The sequence below is a fragment of the Solea senegalensis genome, unplaced genomic scaffold (assembly GCF_019176455.1).
Source record: "Solea senegalensis isolate Sse05_10M unplaced genomic scaffold, IFAPA_SoseM_1 scf7180000017085, whole genome shotgun sequence".
Lineage (NCBI taxonomy): Eukaryota > Metazoa > Chordata > Actinopteri > Pleuronectiformes > Soleidae > Solea > Solea senegalensis.
Window position 1 is genome coordinate 81322 of NW_025322230.1, and position 13679 is coordinate 95000.

Sequence of the window (13679 nt, forward strand, 5' to 3'; positions counted from 1 at the left end):
ACTCAGTCTCACTGCACTGACTCAGATCTAAAGTACAGTGATGATCTCACTCCGTGACGGGGGAAGCCCTCGTCGTCGTGACGTCTCCTGCTGTTCTACACAAACACAGAGAGTTCTGCGTGCGCGGCTAACTCACTCTGCCACTGCTGTGTGTGTGTGTGTGTATTGTGTTGGTTCAGCAGGTGGCACAACATTTATTTGTCTATTTGTTGTTTATCATTTCATTCACTCTTTGTGCGGTGACTGAAACTCGTCTTGTTTGACGTTCTTTAAACTAAGAGGAGGAAGAATATAACTTACGTGGATTATGCATGAACAAATATTAAATACAGACGTGTGTCACTTTTGGGGGTAAAGTTGCAATTGTGTAAAAAAACAAAGGGTTTTGGGGTTCAAACAAAGTTTAAAACGTAAAATAAATAGAGGTTTAAAAATAAGCCACGTGCATCAGCCTGTTCCTTTTTTGGTTATTTGCAGCAGTTTGATGCATATTTTGTTATATGACTGTTATATTTGATTCAGAGACAGTTGTCCATCATCATATAACAAGGCACTCTAACTAAAACTAAGCATTTACAAAAAATAAAAACAAATTAAAACGAAAATCAAAAGTAAAACAAAAGGAAAAATCAAAAACACTGTGTGTGTGTGTGTGTGTCTGTCACAGGCAGCAGCAGGTTTTCCTCATGCTTGCTTTAGCGTGGAGGACGAGGACGAGGAGGAAGAGGCGGAGGACACACTTCACTGAAGCTGAGCCGAAGACCACAGAGAGACGTCCCACTGACTGTGTGTGTGTGTGTGTGTGTGAAAGTTGATTTGTTTGCAGAACACTGCTCACTATTTAGAAAAGAAAAGCAACACACACACACACACACACACACACACACAGACTAATATTCCCTGCATGTTTACGTTAGGGCTGAACGATTTTGAATAAATATCTAACTGCGATTATTCTGACAGGAAATGCGATATCAGAGGTCATTTTTACATCATTATTGTCATTATCATTTAAAAACAAAATAGAGGCTGATTTGCCAATAAAACAACCATGAACCTGTGATGTGAGATGAGGACAACATCTCAGCTGTGTTCCCTTCATTCACGACAAACCCTTTGAGAAGACACATAAACCTTTTTCAGAACTCTTTCTACTTTTCCCACCCAAAGGAACAAGGATCTTTCATTTTGTTCTCGTGCTTTGAATCTCAAATTAATCTGCCATGAATATTCATTAAACTATCCACGGCTGAGCCTGCGTGATGAAGAGTATCCACGACTCATTTTCAACACGTTGAATAGGAGACGGAGATTTAATGCGCTGACCCGGTTCTCTACAAAAGCTATTTTTGAATTAATATCAGCAGTTTTTACCTGACTCAGTTAAACACATCTGTATCCGGAAGAGGCAACAGTTGGTTTGTCATTAAGTCTGAAGTCTACACCGTGAAGATAGAGGAACGGCTGAGGTTGCAGGTTCTGGTCGGGTGAGACCTCAGTGAGTCCTCACTAAAGTCTGACGTGTTGTTAGCGTGCAGGTGTCACAAGTGCTGTGTTACTCTGTTAAACTCTTTTCTGTTACATCTACCAGAGCGACACTTGTGCCCAGTTTTCCAATTTATTTTATGGCTTTTGCTGAAATTGCGGGGGCCATTAAACGCCAGGGGATCTGTGAGGGAACCCCCGAGAGACGCCTTCCTTTGCAAAGCTCCTATAATGTCATTTCTTCTTCTTCTTTTTGTCCTTTTGTGTTTTAACAGAGCGACCGTCTTATCCTTTCATCTACCGGAGTTCATTTTTTCAACAATTTCCCCATTTTTTTTTTTTACCCCTCCTAATCTGATCTTGTTCTGCTGCTTGAAAAAAGGAGGAGGAAACTAAGTCTTTGGGTTTTGGAGGACGCCTGCAGGCTCTGTTCTCTTGAACTTGAGGAAGCTTTTCCCCCTGCAGGTTGTAATCTCAGCACAAATCTAACTATCAGCAGTGGAAACCTTTTTAAACACTGTTTTGTCAGATCTTGGCTTTTTTGGCTCTCTCTCTCTCTCTCTCCATCTCTGCACTATTATCCCTCCCCGCGAACTGCCTTCCCCTCTATAGTTCCGAAAGTGCAACAGCACCGGGGGGGATTCATCTTTTTGAAGTGTGTGATTAATTTCCCCCTCTTTCTAGGTACGCTGGACTGCAGCGAGTAGCCACTGTGTCCCATTTCTTAACCGAGCTCATTAAAGAAACGCGAGAATTTCTTGCCTCTCTCATTCTGCCTTCTCCTTCCGTTCTCCGCCCTCTCTTCTGTCCCTTCACACTCGCATTATTCTTTCCTCTCTCATCAGCACCATTTCTGGCTCGTTTTTCATCCCATCCCCTTCTTGTCCCTTCTCATTGTTCTCCTCCTCTGTCCTTATTTTCTGTCTTCGTCTTACAGACTCTCTCTCTCTTTCTCACATACACACAAACTTTCTGCCTTGAAACTTACACGGTTCGGGTTCGGTACGTATTTTTTTGGACAGTGAGAGCTGGAAATGATGATGTTGTCAAATGTCTTGTTTTGTCCATGATTGAGTTTTAATGATTTCTTTGTTTTATGGAGCAAAGAAACGAAGAAAATACTCACATTTGAGAAGCTGAAACAATCAGAAATCTTGTTTTAATCATGAAAAAAACGATTAATCGACGGTTGATGATTAATTAAGTAATCTATTAATCGAGGAATTGTTTCAGCTCTACAGCTGATATTTAGGACAATTCTACTTATTGTTAATAAGCCTAATCTGTGATTAATAGTCAATAAATATACATTAAAATAAAGAAAAATAGGACCAAAGTCTGTGCAATTTACTCCCAAAGTGGAAACATAAAGGAGATGAACATTCAATACAGTATGCAGGGAGATCCTCGTGTGTTATTGTTGGGAGAAAAGGAGAAATATGGTAACAATATGGTGACATTTCAGAAGTCCAATGTTGCTGCTACACTCGCAACTTCGTTACCAACGTTGATTGATGGCTGAGAGGCTTGTTGCCACTTCCATGTGGGTCACAGTCTCACTTTCTTACTTAAGTTCCATTTGAGAGAAGCTGCTGAATCAAGTGTGACACCCAGTGATACAATAATGGCATAATTATCGGTGGAGTTTGGCCTGATGGGTGATTTTTTTTAACACCGCTCCACCGTCACCACATGAACGAGAGGGAGAGAAGGAAATGGGTTAGAGAAGAAGAGATGAAATAGGTAGATAGGAGGTGAAAGACACGACAAATAATTATAGAAGACAACCTTATCCTTCACTCTCTGCTGCTCCCTCTCATTCTGACACACACACACACACCACCCTCTAATCTAACTCCTGTGGCAGTGTGAATAGATATGGCTTTTCTGTGCCAGCAGCTGTGCTGGCTTGATGGCAGCAGTCTGCTGAGTCAGGAGCTCTGCACTGTGTGTGTGTGTGTGTGTGTGTGTGTGTGTGTGTGTGCCTTTGTCAGCAATCCACTGCAAACACGCACACACGCACACACACACACATTCTATCACACAGCCACAGGGGCAGGCTGACATGAGTTCACTATCATGACTTTGCCCACAAGACATCACTGCTATCACCATGACAACGAGCGATCACTGACATCAGCAAGACAGCTGCAGCTTCACATAAGCGTGGTAAATACACAGTTTTCATACTTAAGTATCACTTCCGTCACAATAGCGGCTCGGAGGTGAGTTATAATGTGAAGTGTATAAAAATGTTAGCATAGGAAAATGGTGCAAATCATACATTTGTACTCAAAAATATTACCCCTATTCTAGTAATACAGACATAAATGTAAATCGGTGAAGTATTCCTTAAATTATCTTTATCATAAGGTCTCCTAACTTAAAAAAAACAAAGGGGGTCGTCCTGTACAGAAACTACTGTTTCTGATCTCATTTCCCCTCGTGGGTACCACTAGTGGTAAAAATGTTGTAGTACAGTGTACAACACTTAACCTTACAAGTCAACTCAGTAACTCAACCAGCTGACTTCTTTCTCCCTGACCTCCATCACAGCTGCATGAGCTCAGTCATCTGCAGATCACAGATAAGGAATCGAGCTCCAGCGTTCTTTGCTGTGCAGGTGTCAGGTGTTTGGATGTAATCGTTCAGAACTTGACTGTGTTTTTAAGGTTGGACAGACAGAGTGAGTGTGTGTGTGTTTTACCTCCAGCCATGTCCTCTTCCAGCAGTTGTATCTGCAGGTGGAAGATCTTCTCCTGGAGGTCGCACAGCGTGTGTTTCATTTTCTCCCTCCGCGTCACCATGTAGCACAGGTTACGCACCTACAACACAAAACAAAACAAAAGTGTGAGTAAAAAAAAAGAACCTGACAGCTCACCAGCACATGAAGTGACACTAAAATATTAAAAAAAGTGGCCAGAAATAGGATGTGATATTCTAACAGCACCGGAGATTATATTCTGTCCACAACATTAACGTAATCTCCTCTAATTTACTCACTCTCATTGTTCCCCGTCGGGACTCAGTGCTGATAAAGTTAAATAAATATTGGTCACACTCATCACACACACAGCGCGATGAAACATGGCGTAGAATACACGTCTGCTCCTTGATTGTGTACATCCTCACACTAAAGGCTGAACAAAGGGAAACGCTGAGCTGTGAGTCTGCCTACAGTGGCACAAACCTAGAGGAGGACAAAGCAAATACTGTGAGAGGGACGTGCAAATGAACCAACAACCCACCGAGCTGCAAGTACAAATTCTTCTTGTGGGTAAGTACGTAAGCAAGAGTCTAATACAAGCGGGGAATAACCGGGGCTGATGAAGAACAAATGTCACAAGCATGTGTGTATCGTTGTGTCTCTTTTAAATCTGTCCGCGTACTTGACTCTGCGTCAACAACAAAAAGACCCTCACAGTACACGTGACTACAGCCTGGATGCATCAAATCAGAGGTCGGGGGTCAAGAGGTGATGCAGTTTCCTGCCAATAAACGGGTTTGAAGAGTCGTTCCTGCCCTCCTCCACCTCGATACCAAACAATTACTTTCACACGGGCGTTTAAAAACAGTAAGGAGACTCTGGTGTGTGCAGCACCGTTGGATGGATCTTTGTGATGAAACTGAATTGGCAGGATATGAAAGAAGGAAACCGCTGAGTGAAGAGGCTGCACATTATTAGCCCGTAAAAAGTAAAGTAAAGAAAAAAAAATAAACACATGAGAGGACGAGACGAGGTAAACAAGTCTCACGACTCACATTCCACAGCTGCAGTCGCCGCTAAATGAAAAGATACCGTGACCAAACGGAGAGAAACAGAGAGCGTTTCAAAGCGTAATTCAATTTTCCATCAGTTCATGTTGTGCCATTTTGTCAAAGGATCGTACTGGAAGGTTAAAAGGTTACAAACATTCTGGTGCATATTTTATTTATGACGTCGTAACGTTGTGCTTCAACATTAAAACAAAATCTGATTATTTGTCACAACTGTGTGTGTGTGTGTGTGTGCATATCACCACTTTATTAGGGACACCTGTTCAACCGCTTACTAACTAACTAACTAACAACACAACGCAGCGACACGCGGTCACGGCGACGACGCGCTGAAAACCCGAGTATCACAACGAGAGATTACGTGACTTTGAAACGCGACGCGGTCGCTGGTGCCGGACGGGCTGCTCCTGGAACCGCTGCTGATTTAGTGGAACATTCAGGCACAACCATTTCTAGGCTTTATGAAAAAAAGGATCATGGTCCAAAAAAGGATAAAAACTATAACAAAAATGCCTCGCTGATGCCAGAGGTCGGAGGAGAATAACCAGACTGGTTGGAACTAAGGCAGCAGTGACTCGAATAACTCGCGTGATTGACAACAGTGTCAGCACGAAGACGAGAAAAGTGCTACGTACTGTAAATACACTTTTTGGCATTTTAACATTTCCCAATTACAAGTGACGAGACAAATAACTCATCCTTGCGGGTTTGTTTTAAGCACAGTAACAGAGTGTGTTGTGCAGAGCTGTGTGTTGGATACGACACCACAGTCGTGACGGCAAAGTAAGTGGAGAGAGAGAGAGAGGGAGAGAGGGAGAGAGGAACTAATTGGGCCCGAGCCAGAGCTTTTAAATCCCAAACTAACAAGCCAGAGACTGGACCTCGGCCAGCTGGATTTCTCTCTCTCATAACGGCAAATCAGTAATCATGTGTCTCTAACAGCATCATATGTGTGAGAGCCATGTGCTGATGTGACAGCACACACTGCGTGTGTGTGTGTGTGTGTGTGTGTGTGTGTGCACATGTTCTATTTACCATAATCGTCTCCGTTTCCGACTAATCCCGACACTAAAAACAAGCTTTTATATTTGTGCTGTGCAGCTAAATGTTCCCATAATGAGGATTTACACACTGTGTGTGTGTGTGTGTGTGTGTGTGTATACTGGCAGTGGTGAAAGCTGACTGTTTATCAGTTAGTCTTGATGGATTCGTCAGCCTGGCCTATCTGACCCATTCCATCCCTGTTAGAGGGCTGCGGATAAAAATAGCTGCTCAACTGGGACACAATGTGCAAAGGCTGGCTTTGAATAGGACACTGCTTGTATCTGTGTGTGTGTGTGCGTGTGTGTGTGCGAGCAAGTACGACCTGTTTTCAAAAGACAACCACCTCTGGACACATAACAGGGGACGAGAGAGCAGGTTGGGAGGTAAAGAGGAAGTAAAATAACAGCTCAGGTGCATTTAACCTCCCTCTCTCGAGATCTCACAGTTAAGCGTCTCAAGCACCTGAGAAACTTGAGCAGCTTCTGTCTCGTTGAAACATGGATATCAGGGAAGTCTGTTCACCAGTGGAAACTACATTTAAACAAACACATACACAAGTTCAAATCGTTCAAGTGATAATTCCATAAATTACAGTTGTTGAATTTCCACCTTGGAACAAGGTATATCTGTCCAGGGTGTGACCCCCATGTGGAGGATAAAGCGGTAGAAGATGGATAAATTATTAACTTTTCACCATTTTAAATTATAATCCTGGTTCGAGTCATGTAGTGATGGAAGAATATAGGATATGACCGCATACAGTGATAAAAAGCTTGTATAGATTAAATTAATAGTAGTGAATTTCTATTATTGCGATAATCCTGAATAGAGAAAAAACATTTATACTTCACGCGAGTGACTTGTGTGGATGCAAATGTGTAATTTGCATCCTATCTGGGATGTTTGTGATCGCCCTAAATGCAGACAGAAGGCTTTACCTGTTTAAGAGTTTAAAACAATTCAATTCAAAGCAATAATATCGTGAATTGCAATTATTTTTAATGAGGATAATCGTTTGTATAAAATGTTTATTTTGTCCCATGCCTAAACTCTTCCTTGTTTGTTTACAGCGAAGTTTTCTAATTATTATTTTTTATTTTACACATATCTTTAGGGTATAGTAATGTTTTTGTGATATGGGATGGATGCAGATATATGATGCTGGAATTAGCCGGTAATCCCTGTTGAAGGGTTAACGTGCAGCCGAGTTGACCTGAAATGAATTTGCTTTATGTTTGGCACAAAGATTCCTTGACCTTTCCTCGCGTCTCCTCAGTCTGTCGCAGCCTCCTGCCCTTTACCAACTCTCTCTCTCTCTCCTTTGTCATCCCTCCCCCACTCTTCCATCTTCCATCTCCACTGAAACATCTAATCCAGCGGCACATCTCAGACAAGCAACTTCTCATTTTGTCTTTCCCCCAAATCTCAGCCCGAGTCGATCCATTCATGGTCCCGAGCACAGTTATCCATCCCTGAATCAGCAAACACAGCACTGCTCCACTTTTTTAATCCGTCCCATCTCAAGACGGTAACTCGCAAACACCACGAGAACACGTGTTGGGTGACAATGGTTCACTATCACGCGGAAACAAAGATTACTTTTAGTGCTTGGGAATTAATCAAATAAACAAAAGAAACAAAAGAAAAGAGAGAAAGGTGACTTTAACAAAAACTCTGCAGAATTACAAAACTACAAAGTGCAGAGTCAACACTACAATATAACCAAGCAAAAGATGCTAAGATAAAACTGTGTGACAGCAGCATGTTTGGCCCAAAAATGATATATTACTGTCATGAAATTGACAGTTGAGATGCAAAAATGATCAGATGTACGAATACTGTGAATCATCATCGCAAAATCTGTCATAATAATTACAATAATATAATAAAATAATATTATCATACAGCTAATGCTAATGTAAATGATCATAAGGCAACAAGAGCAAGAAGAAGAAGACCAAGAAGAAGAAGAACAACAACAAAAAACAAGTTTTTGTGATTTCTCCGTTCTTGTGGAGAGTGGAGAACGTACCGACCTTTAAACTTCTCTAGAAACCATATTGTCGTTGTGACTCTATCAAAGCCACACAGGAAATCAGATGCGTGACTTTCCAGCGTCTTCCTGCATGTTTGTCTCTGAAAACACGACATTAGACGCATCACTAGACTGTTGTCAAATGAAAATCTGTGACAGTAATATGAAAACAAAATGAACGAGATTCTTTACTGAGCCTCGGCGTAAACAACTCGCTCAACTTTATTAAGACAAAAATCCTGTGTTTTTATGGATGCATACAAAGCTACATGTATTTTATGATATTATTATTATTTGTATATTTTTCCAGGACTACACATGAAATCCACGATGGTGTTGGAAAAATGTAAGATGAGAGATTAGATTTCATTGTTTACCTCCTGATGATAAAGAGACTTGGAGACGTGAAGATACCAGAATTTACACGTCTGCTAAATCATGAATGACTTTTTATCTTTTTACCAGTTTGCAGTGAAATAGAAAAAAAGATGAGTGCGGAGCTGTGTTTATGCACCGGGCATGACATGAGGAAATGACAATAATTGGTTTTAACCCTTCGAATAATACACAACTCCTTATATGGACATCCTGTGTGTGTGTGTGTGTGTGTGTCATCTTCAGGCTTTACAGAATGTGTTGTTTTGGTCTTCTCACAGTATGTGTTGTTGAGTCAAACTTATGATTAATGTTATATAGTATTTAAAAAACAGGATACTTTTTCTTATATTTTTGTTCATAAAAACGAGCCAAGTGAACTTTGAACTGCCAATTTTCACAAATTCAATCTGATTAAAACTGATTTTTTTTACTACTTTTTCCTCAGGTGCTTATTTAGATGGTAAAAAGTAATAGTAATTTCATCAGATTGCCTATAGGTTGTGCTTGAAAAAAGGAATATACAGTCAGAAACTCTGTATTGTACATTCTTAAAGCCTCTGTATATAAGTTTTAACATACTAATGGGACAAATGCAGCTTAAATGTTCCGTGTTCTAAGGATTAAAGACTAAATGCACCTTTTTTTATGACTCTGAGCGATGTAATTTGCTTATATAGGTGCTAGAGAGGTAAGAGTCAAACCTAAGATAAAAACAGAAATATGAATTAATTGATGTAAATGGTTTGATTTTTAATTTTTTTTTTTTATAGCACTCAAATCTGCTTTAAAGCCATTCACACAGAGCATCTAAATGAAACACTGTCGACACCGCTGTCAGGAAACACACAACAATACGAGAGAATAACCTTGTTTATAAATGTTCAAAACCCATAAGTCACACAGATGCAGAATTTATCTTTATTCTGGTCTTTGTGTCAGTTCATCCGTCCTCTCTCTCTACCTGCAGGCAACAAACTGAAACCATCTCCTTTCTTTCTTTCTTTCTTTCTTTCTTTTATACGACACGACACAACACGCTACAGATAATCAGCGAAGTGTATTCAGCGAAATGCATTAACTGCGCCGAGCCAAGTCAGCAGCTCTCTCACCACATCACTGTCTATATAACTCTCACTAACCTTCACACTGTAATGCTCTTTTAGTCTTTTGCACTGTGTTTCTTCCACACTGACAATCAATACACACACGGGTATGTGTGCTCGTCCTCTGAGGACACTGCATCGACTACCTTTCATTTAGAGCCTAAACAAAGCAGTTTTCCTAACCCTGACCCCGAAGAAATGAGGTTCTGCCTCATTAGGACCAGGTTTTGCTCTCCATGAAAACTACTGGTCCGGATAAGGTTACTTTCTGATGCCAGAAAGTGTCCCAAAATGATTTGCACCAATATACACCACTGCTGTGACATAACATACATGATCAAACACGTTAAAACTACACTAAATGCATTATACTCAATGCAGTACAACTGCAAGCTAAACAACAATTATTATAAATATAAAATATATATAATAAAACTAAAAAAACACAGTCAAATAAACCTAATACATCTAAACCTAAAACATTTCATGGGTACAGCTTTGGTTTTCTTTTAATTCTTTTAATAATAATATTAGGACTTTATTCTCATAATATTACGACTTTATTCTCATTATATTACAACTATTCTCAAAAAATTACGACTTTATTCTAATAATATTACGACTTTATTCTCATAATATTAGGACTTTATTCTCAATAGATTACGACTTTATTCTCATTATATTACAACTTTATTCTCAAAAAATTACGACTTTATTCTCAATACATTACGACTTTATTCTCATAATATTGTGACTTTATTCTTGTAAAATTACGACTTTATTCTAATAATATTAGGACTTTATTCTCGAAAGATTAGGACTTTATTCTCGTAATATTATGACTTTATTCTCATAATATTAGGACTTTATTGTCATAATATTAGGACTTTATTCTCAATAAATTACGACTTTATTTTCATAATATTAGGACTTTATTCTCAATAAATTACGACTTTATTTTCATAATATTACGACTTTATTCTCAATAGATTATGACTTTATTCTCATAATATTGCGACTTTACTCTCGAAAGATTACTTTGCCCTAATACACTGTCGTACATCAGTCAACAATAAAACTTTTATTATTTCAACTAAGGTAATTAAATTTCTCTTTGGAAATAAAAACTATCCACAATTCCAGGCACACAGAAATAATAGTTAATGAGCATCTAGGTAGAAAGTCAGGAGTTGTGTTTTCTCAAACTAATCTAAACACCAAAGAATGCATAACGTGCGTGTGTGTGTAAAACACAAACATGTGCTTTTCTTGATACAAATAAAGTCTAAGTGTCTGTGGCTAAAAATGAATTTCACCGTATTGATTTAGGTGATATGTGACTTGTGTTAAAACACCGTGGAGACTTCCGAACACAGGGAGGGAGAGAGAGATAAGAAGAGATACCGAGTGGAAAAACAGAAGAAAACTGACAACAACACATCTTGTTTATTACACCAGTGAAATCGCAGCCTCTTTCCCTCTCTCTTTACGTCTCAAACTCTCCTTCAGCTCACATCTATATTGACCTGATCCTCACGGCTCACAGAATAGACACTGCAAACCTCCCGCTAATGAGCACTTAATATACAGACACCAGTGTGAGGCGGCTAAAGATCAGGTTTATTGATCATTAATTGGCCCAATATCACCCTCAACCCAATATGGAGAGACTGGGTTAATTACTAACAAGACAATCCCAGCTGGAATAATTAAAGTGAAGGGTGCACTTAAATGCAGACAGATTGTTCTCCAAGTCCTGACAGAAATCCATTTGTCACCGTGTTGCAGATTTATGCTCCGTCTATTAGCTACACCGCTTATAGACAATGGGAATGATTTACATCAGGCGTGTGTTCACGTCAAAATCATTCATCATGGAGCGAAGGAATGCGCCATTTTGTTTCGTTCCTTAACCTTAAAAAACAACCACCAAGAATTAACAGTTACTGAGGATTCACCAATCAAAATGTATCACGATTCAAGAGATTAAAAAGTCTAAAGCTTTGTAAATCAAGCTATAAATCACATTTCTATGTGATTGGGAAAATCTACACGATCCACACATACAGATTTTATCGAAATCGAACTTAGTTAAAGCCAAAATGTGTGTCAAAACATCATTTTAGATGAATTATTGTCTTGAGCTACACACATCTTATTCTACAGACTGAGGGGAACAGCGCTGTTTCTCACAGAGCTGCATAAATAACGCACAGCAATCATTTTAAATGTGTTTTTTGAATGAAAATGACAATAATGATGTAAAAATGACCATTAGACTCTGATAAACCAATCCTAAATGGCGATAGCGTGTGTCACACCCTGGATGAGCTGAAAATAATAGTGATGACGATAATTGTTAATTAATGTTATTGATTTGTGAAATGCTCCAGGTCTCTATTTCATCAGGTCTTGTTTCTTCTCTTTGAAAAAGTGACGTTTTGTTTGTAAAGGTTTTTTTGTGGAGTTTTTCCTCACACGATGTGAGGGTCTAAGGACAGAGGGTCAAAGGACAGAGGGTCTATGGACAGAGGGTCTAAGAACAGAGGGTCAAAGGACAAAGAGTCTAAGAACAGAGGGTCAAAGGACAGAGGGTCTAAGAACAGAGGGTCAAAGGACAGAGGGTCTAAGAACAGAGGGTCTATGGACAGAGGGTCTAAGAACAGAGAGTCCAGGGACAGGTGGTCTATGGACAGAGGGTCTAACGACAGAGGGTCTAAGGACAGAGGGTCAAAGGACAGAGGGTCAAAGGATAGAGGGTCTAAGGATAGAGGGTCTAAGGACAGAGGGTCAAAGGACAGATGGTCTAAGGATAGAGGGTCTAAGGACCCGATGTTGGTCTATTTAAATAAAATTGAATTAAATAGAATTATCAGCATCTTCTTCTAATTGCACTGTGGCCATGTTTGAAGGTGTGGAGAGACGAGGAGCAGTGACGACTGCAGAGCAGTAACACAGTGTGTTATACAGTATAATGCCATACGTAAAGCTAAATGTAAATGAATTTGTGACAAATTAACTCACCTTGACTTGCCAACGTTTAAACAAAGTGTATAAAATACAGTGGGCAGAAGTAATGGCTGCCATAAAAGCAGATCTTGGCAGCAGGAACACAAATATTTATGTTACCAACTGTAAAGACCTTGAGATGTTACTCGCTACAGAGGAACCTGCTTCCTTCCTTCTTTAATGCACTACAGAGGATACTGAAACAGTCGCTAACTTCTTGTTTTTACCTACTGAAGCTGTCAAACATCGAAGCAATAACACGACACACTGTTTGCCACTATCTTCGCTCCTCAGTTCCTAACTATTGGTCACGACCCAAAATGGATTGTGAGTATGAAAAGCGAGTGGGTGCCAACAAGATAATAAAAGCAATATCTGGATTCAAAGGGAGCCTAAATGTGAGGGTGATATTAAAGGTTTATCTCGCATCCTTTTTCCAGGAAGGAATTCCTATTACTATTTTTAGTCAGCGAGGCAGACCGGTATGTGACGGCATTGTAAATGCAGTGTTCTAAAGGAGTGAGTGAGTGAATTAAACTTAAATCAAACGTGTGACAGCAGCTCTCAGTGACAGCAGTGGGAGTTTGGCGACGCGGCTCGGGTTTGTACGAGTCGTAGCATTTATTTACTTTTTTACCGTAACTCAGACCTACGTGGTTTGACAACGCTGCTGATTTATTGTGGACATGACAGAAATGGAGACACTTCAAATTGGTGATGCAGTTACCTGTAATTGCTCCTTAATTGGCTCTTATTTCTAAGTTGTGAACAATCAGTTGTAAACAAACAAGCTCCATTAATACTTTCTTTCAATTAGAGAAAGAAATCTGTACCTTGACCTTTTAGTG

The 13679-nt window shown here is 39.8% G+C and overlaps 1 protein-coding gene across 1 annotated transcript in view; it reads right to left on the reverse strand.

The window, feature by feature from the left end:
* The window catches only part of jade2 (jade family PHD finger 2), a 132796-nt gene that overhangs the window by 10776 nt on the left and 108341 nt on the right, over positions 1-13679 (reverse strand). Inside the window, 1 exon segment of the mRNA XM_044018363.1 lies at positions 4193-4310. Within this exon segment, the coding sequence (XP_043874298.1) occupies positions 4193-4310 (118 nt within the window).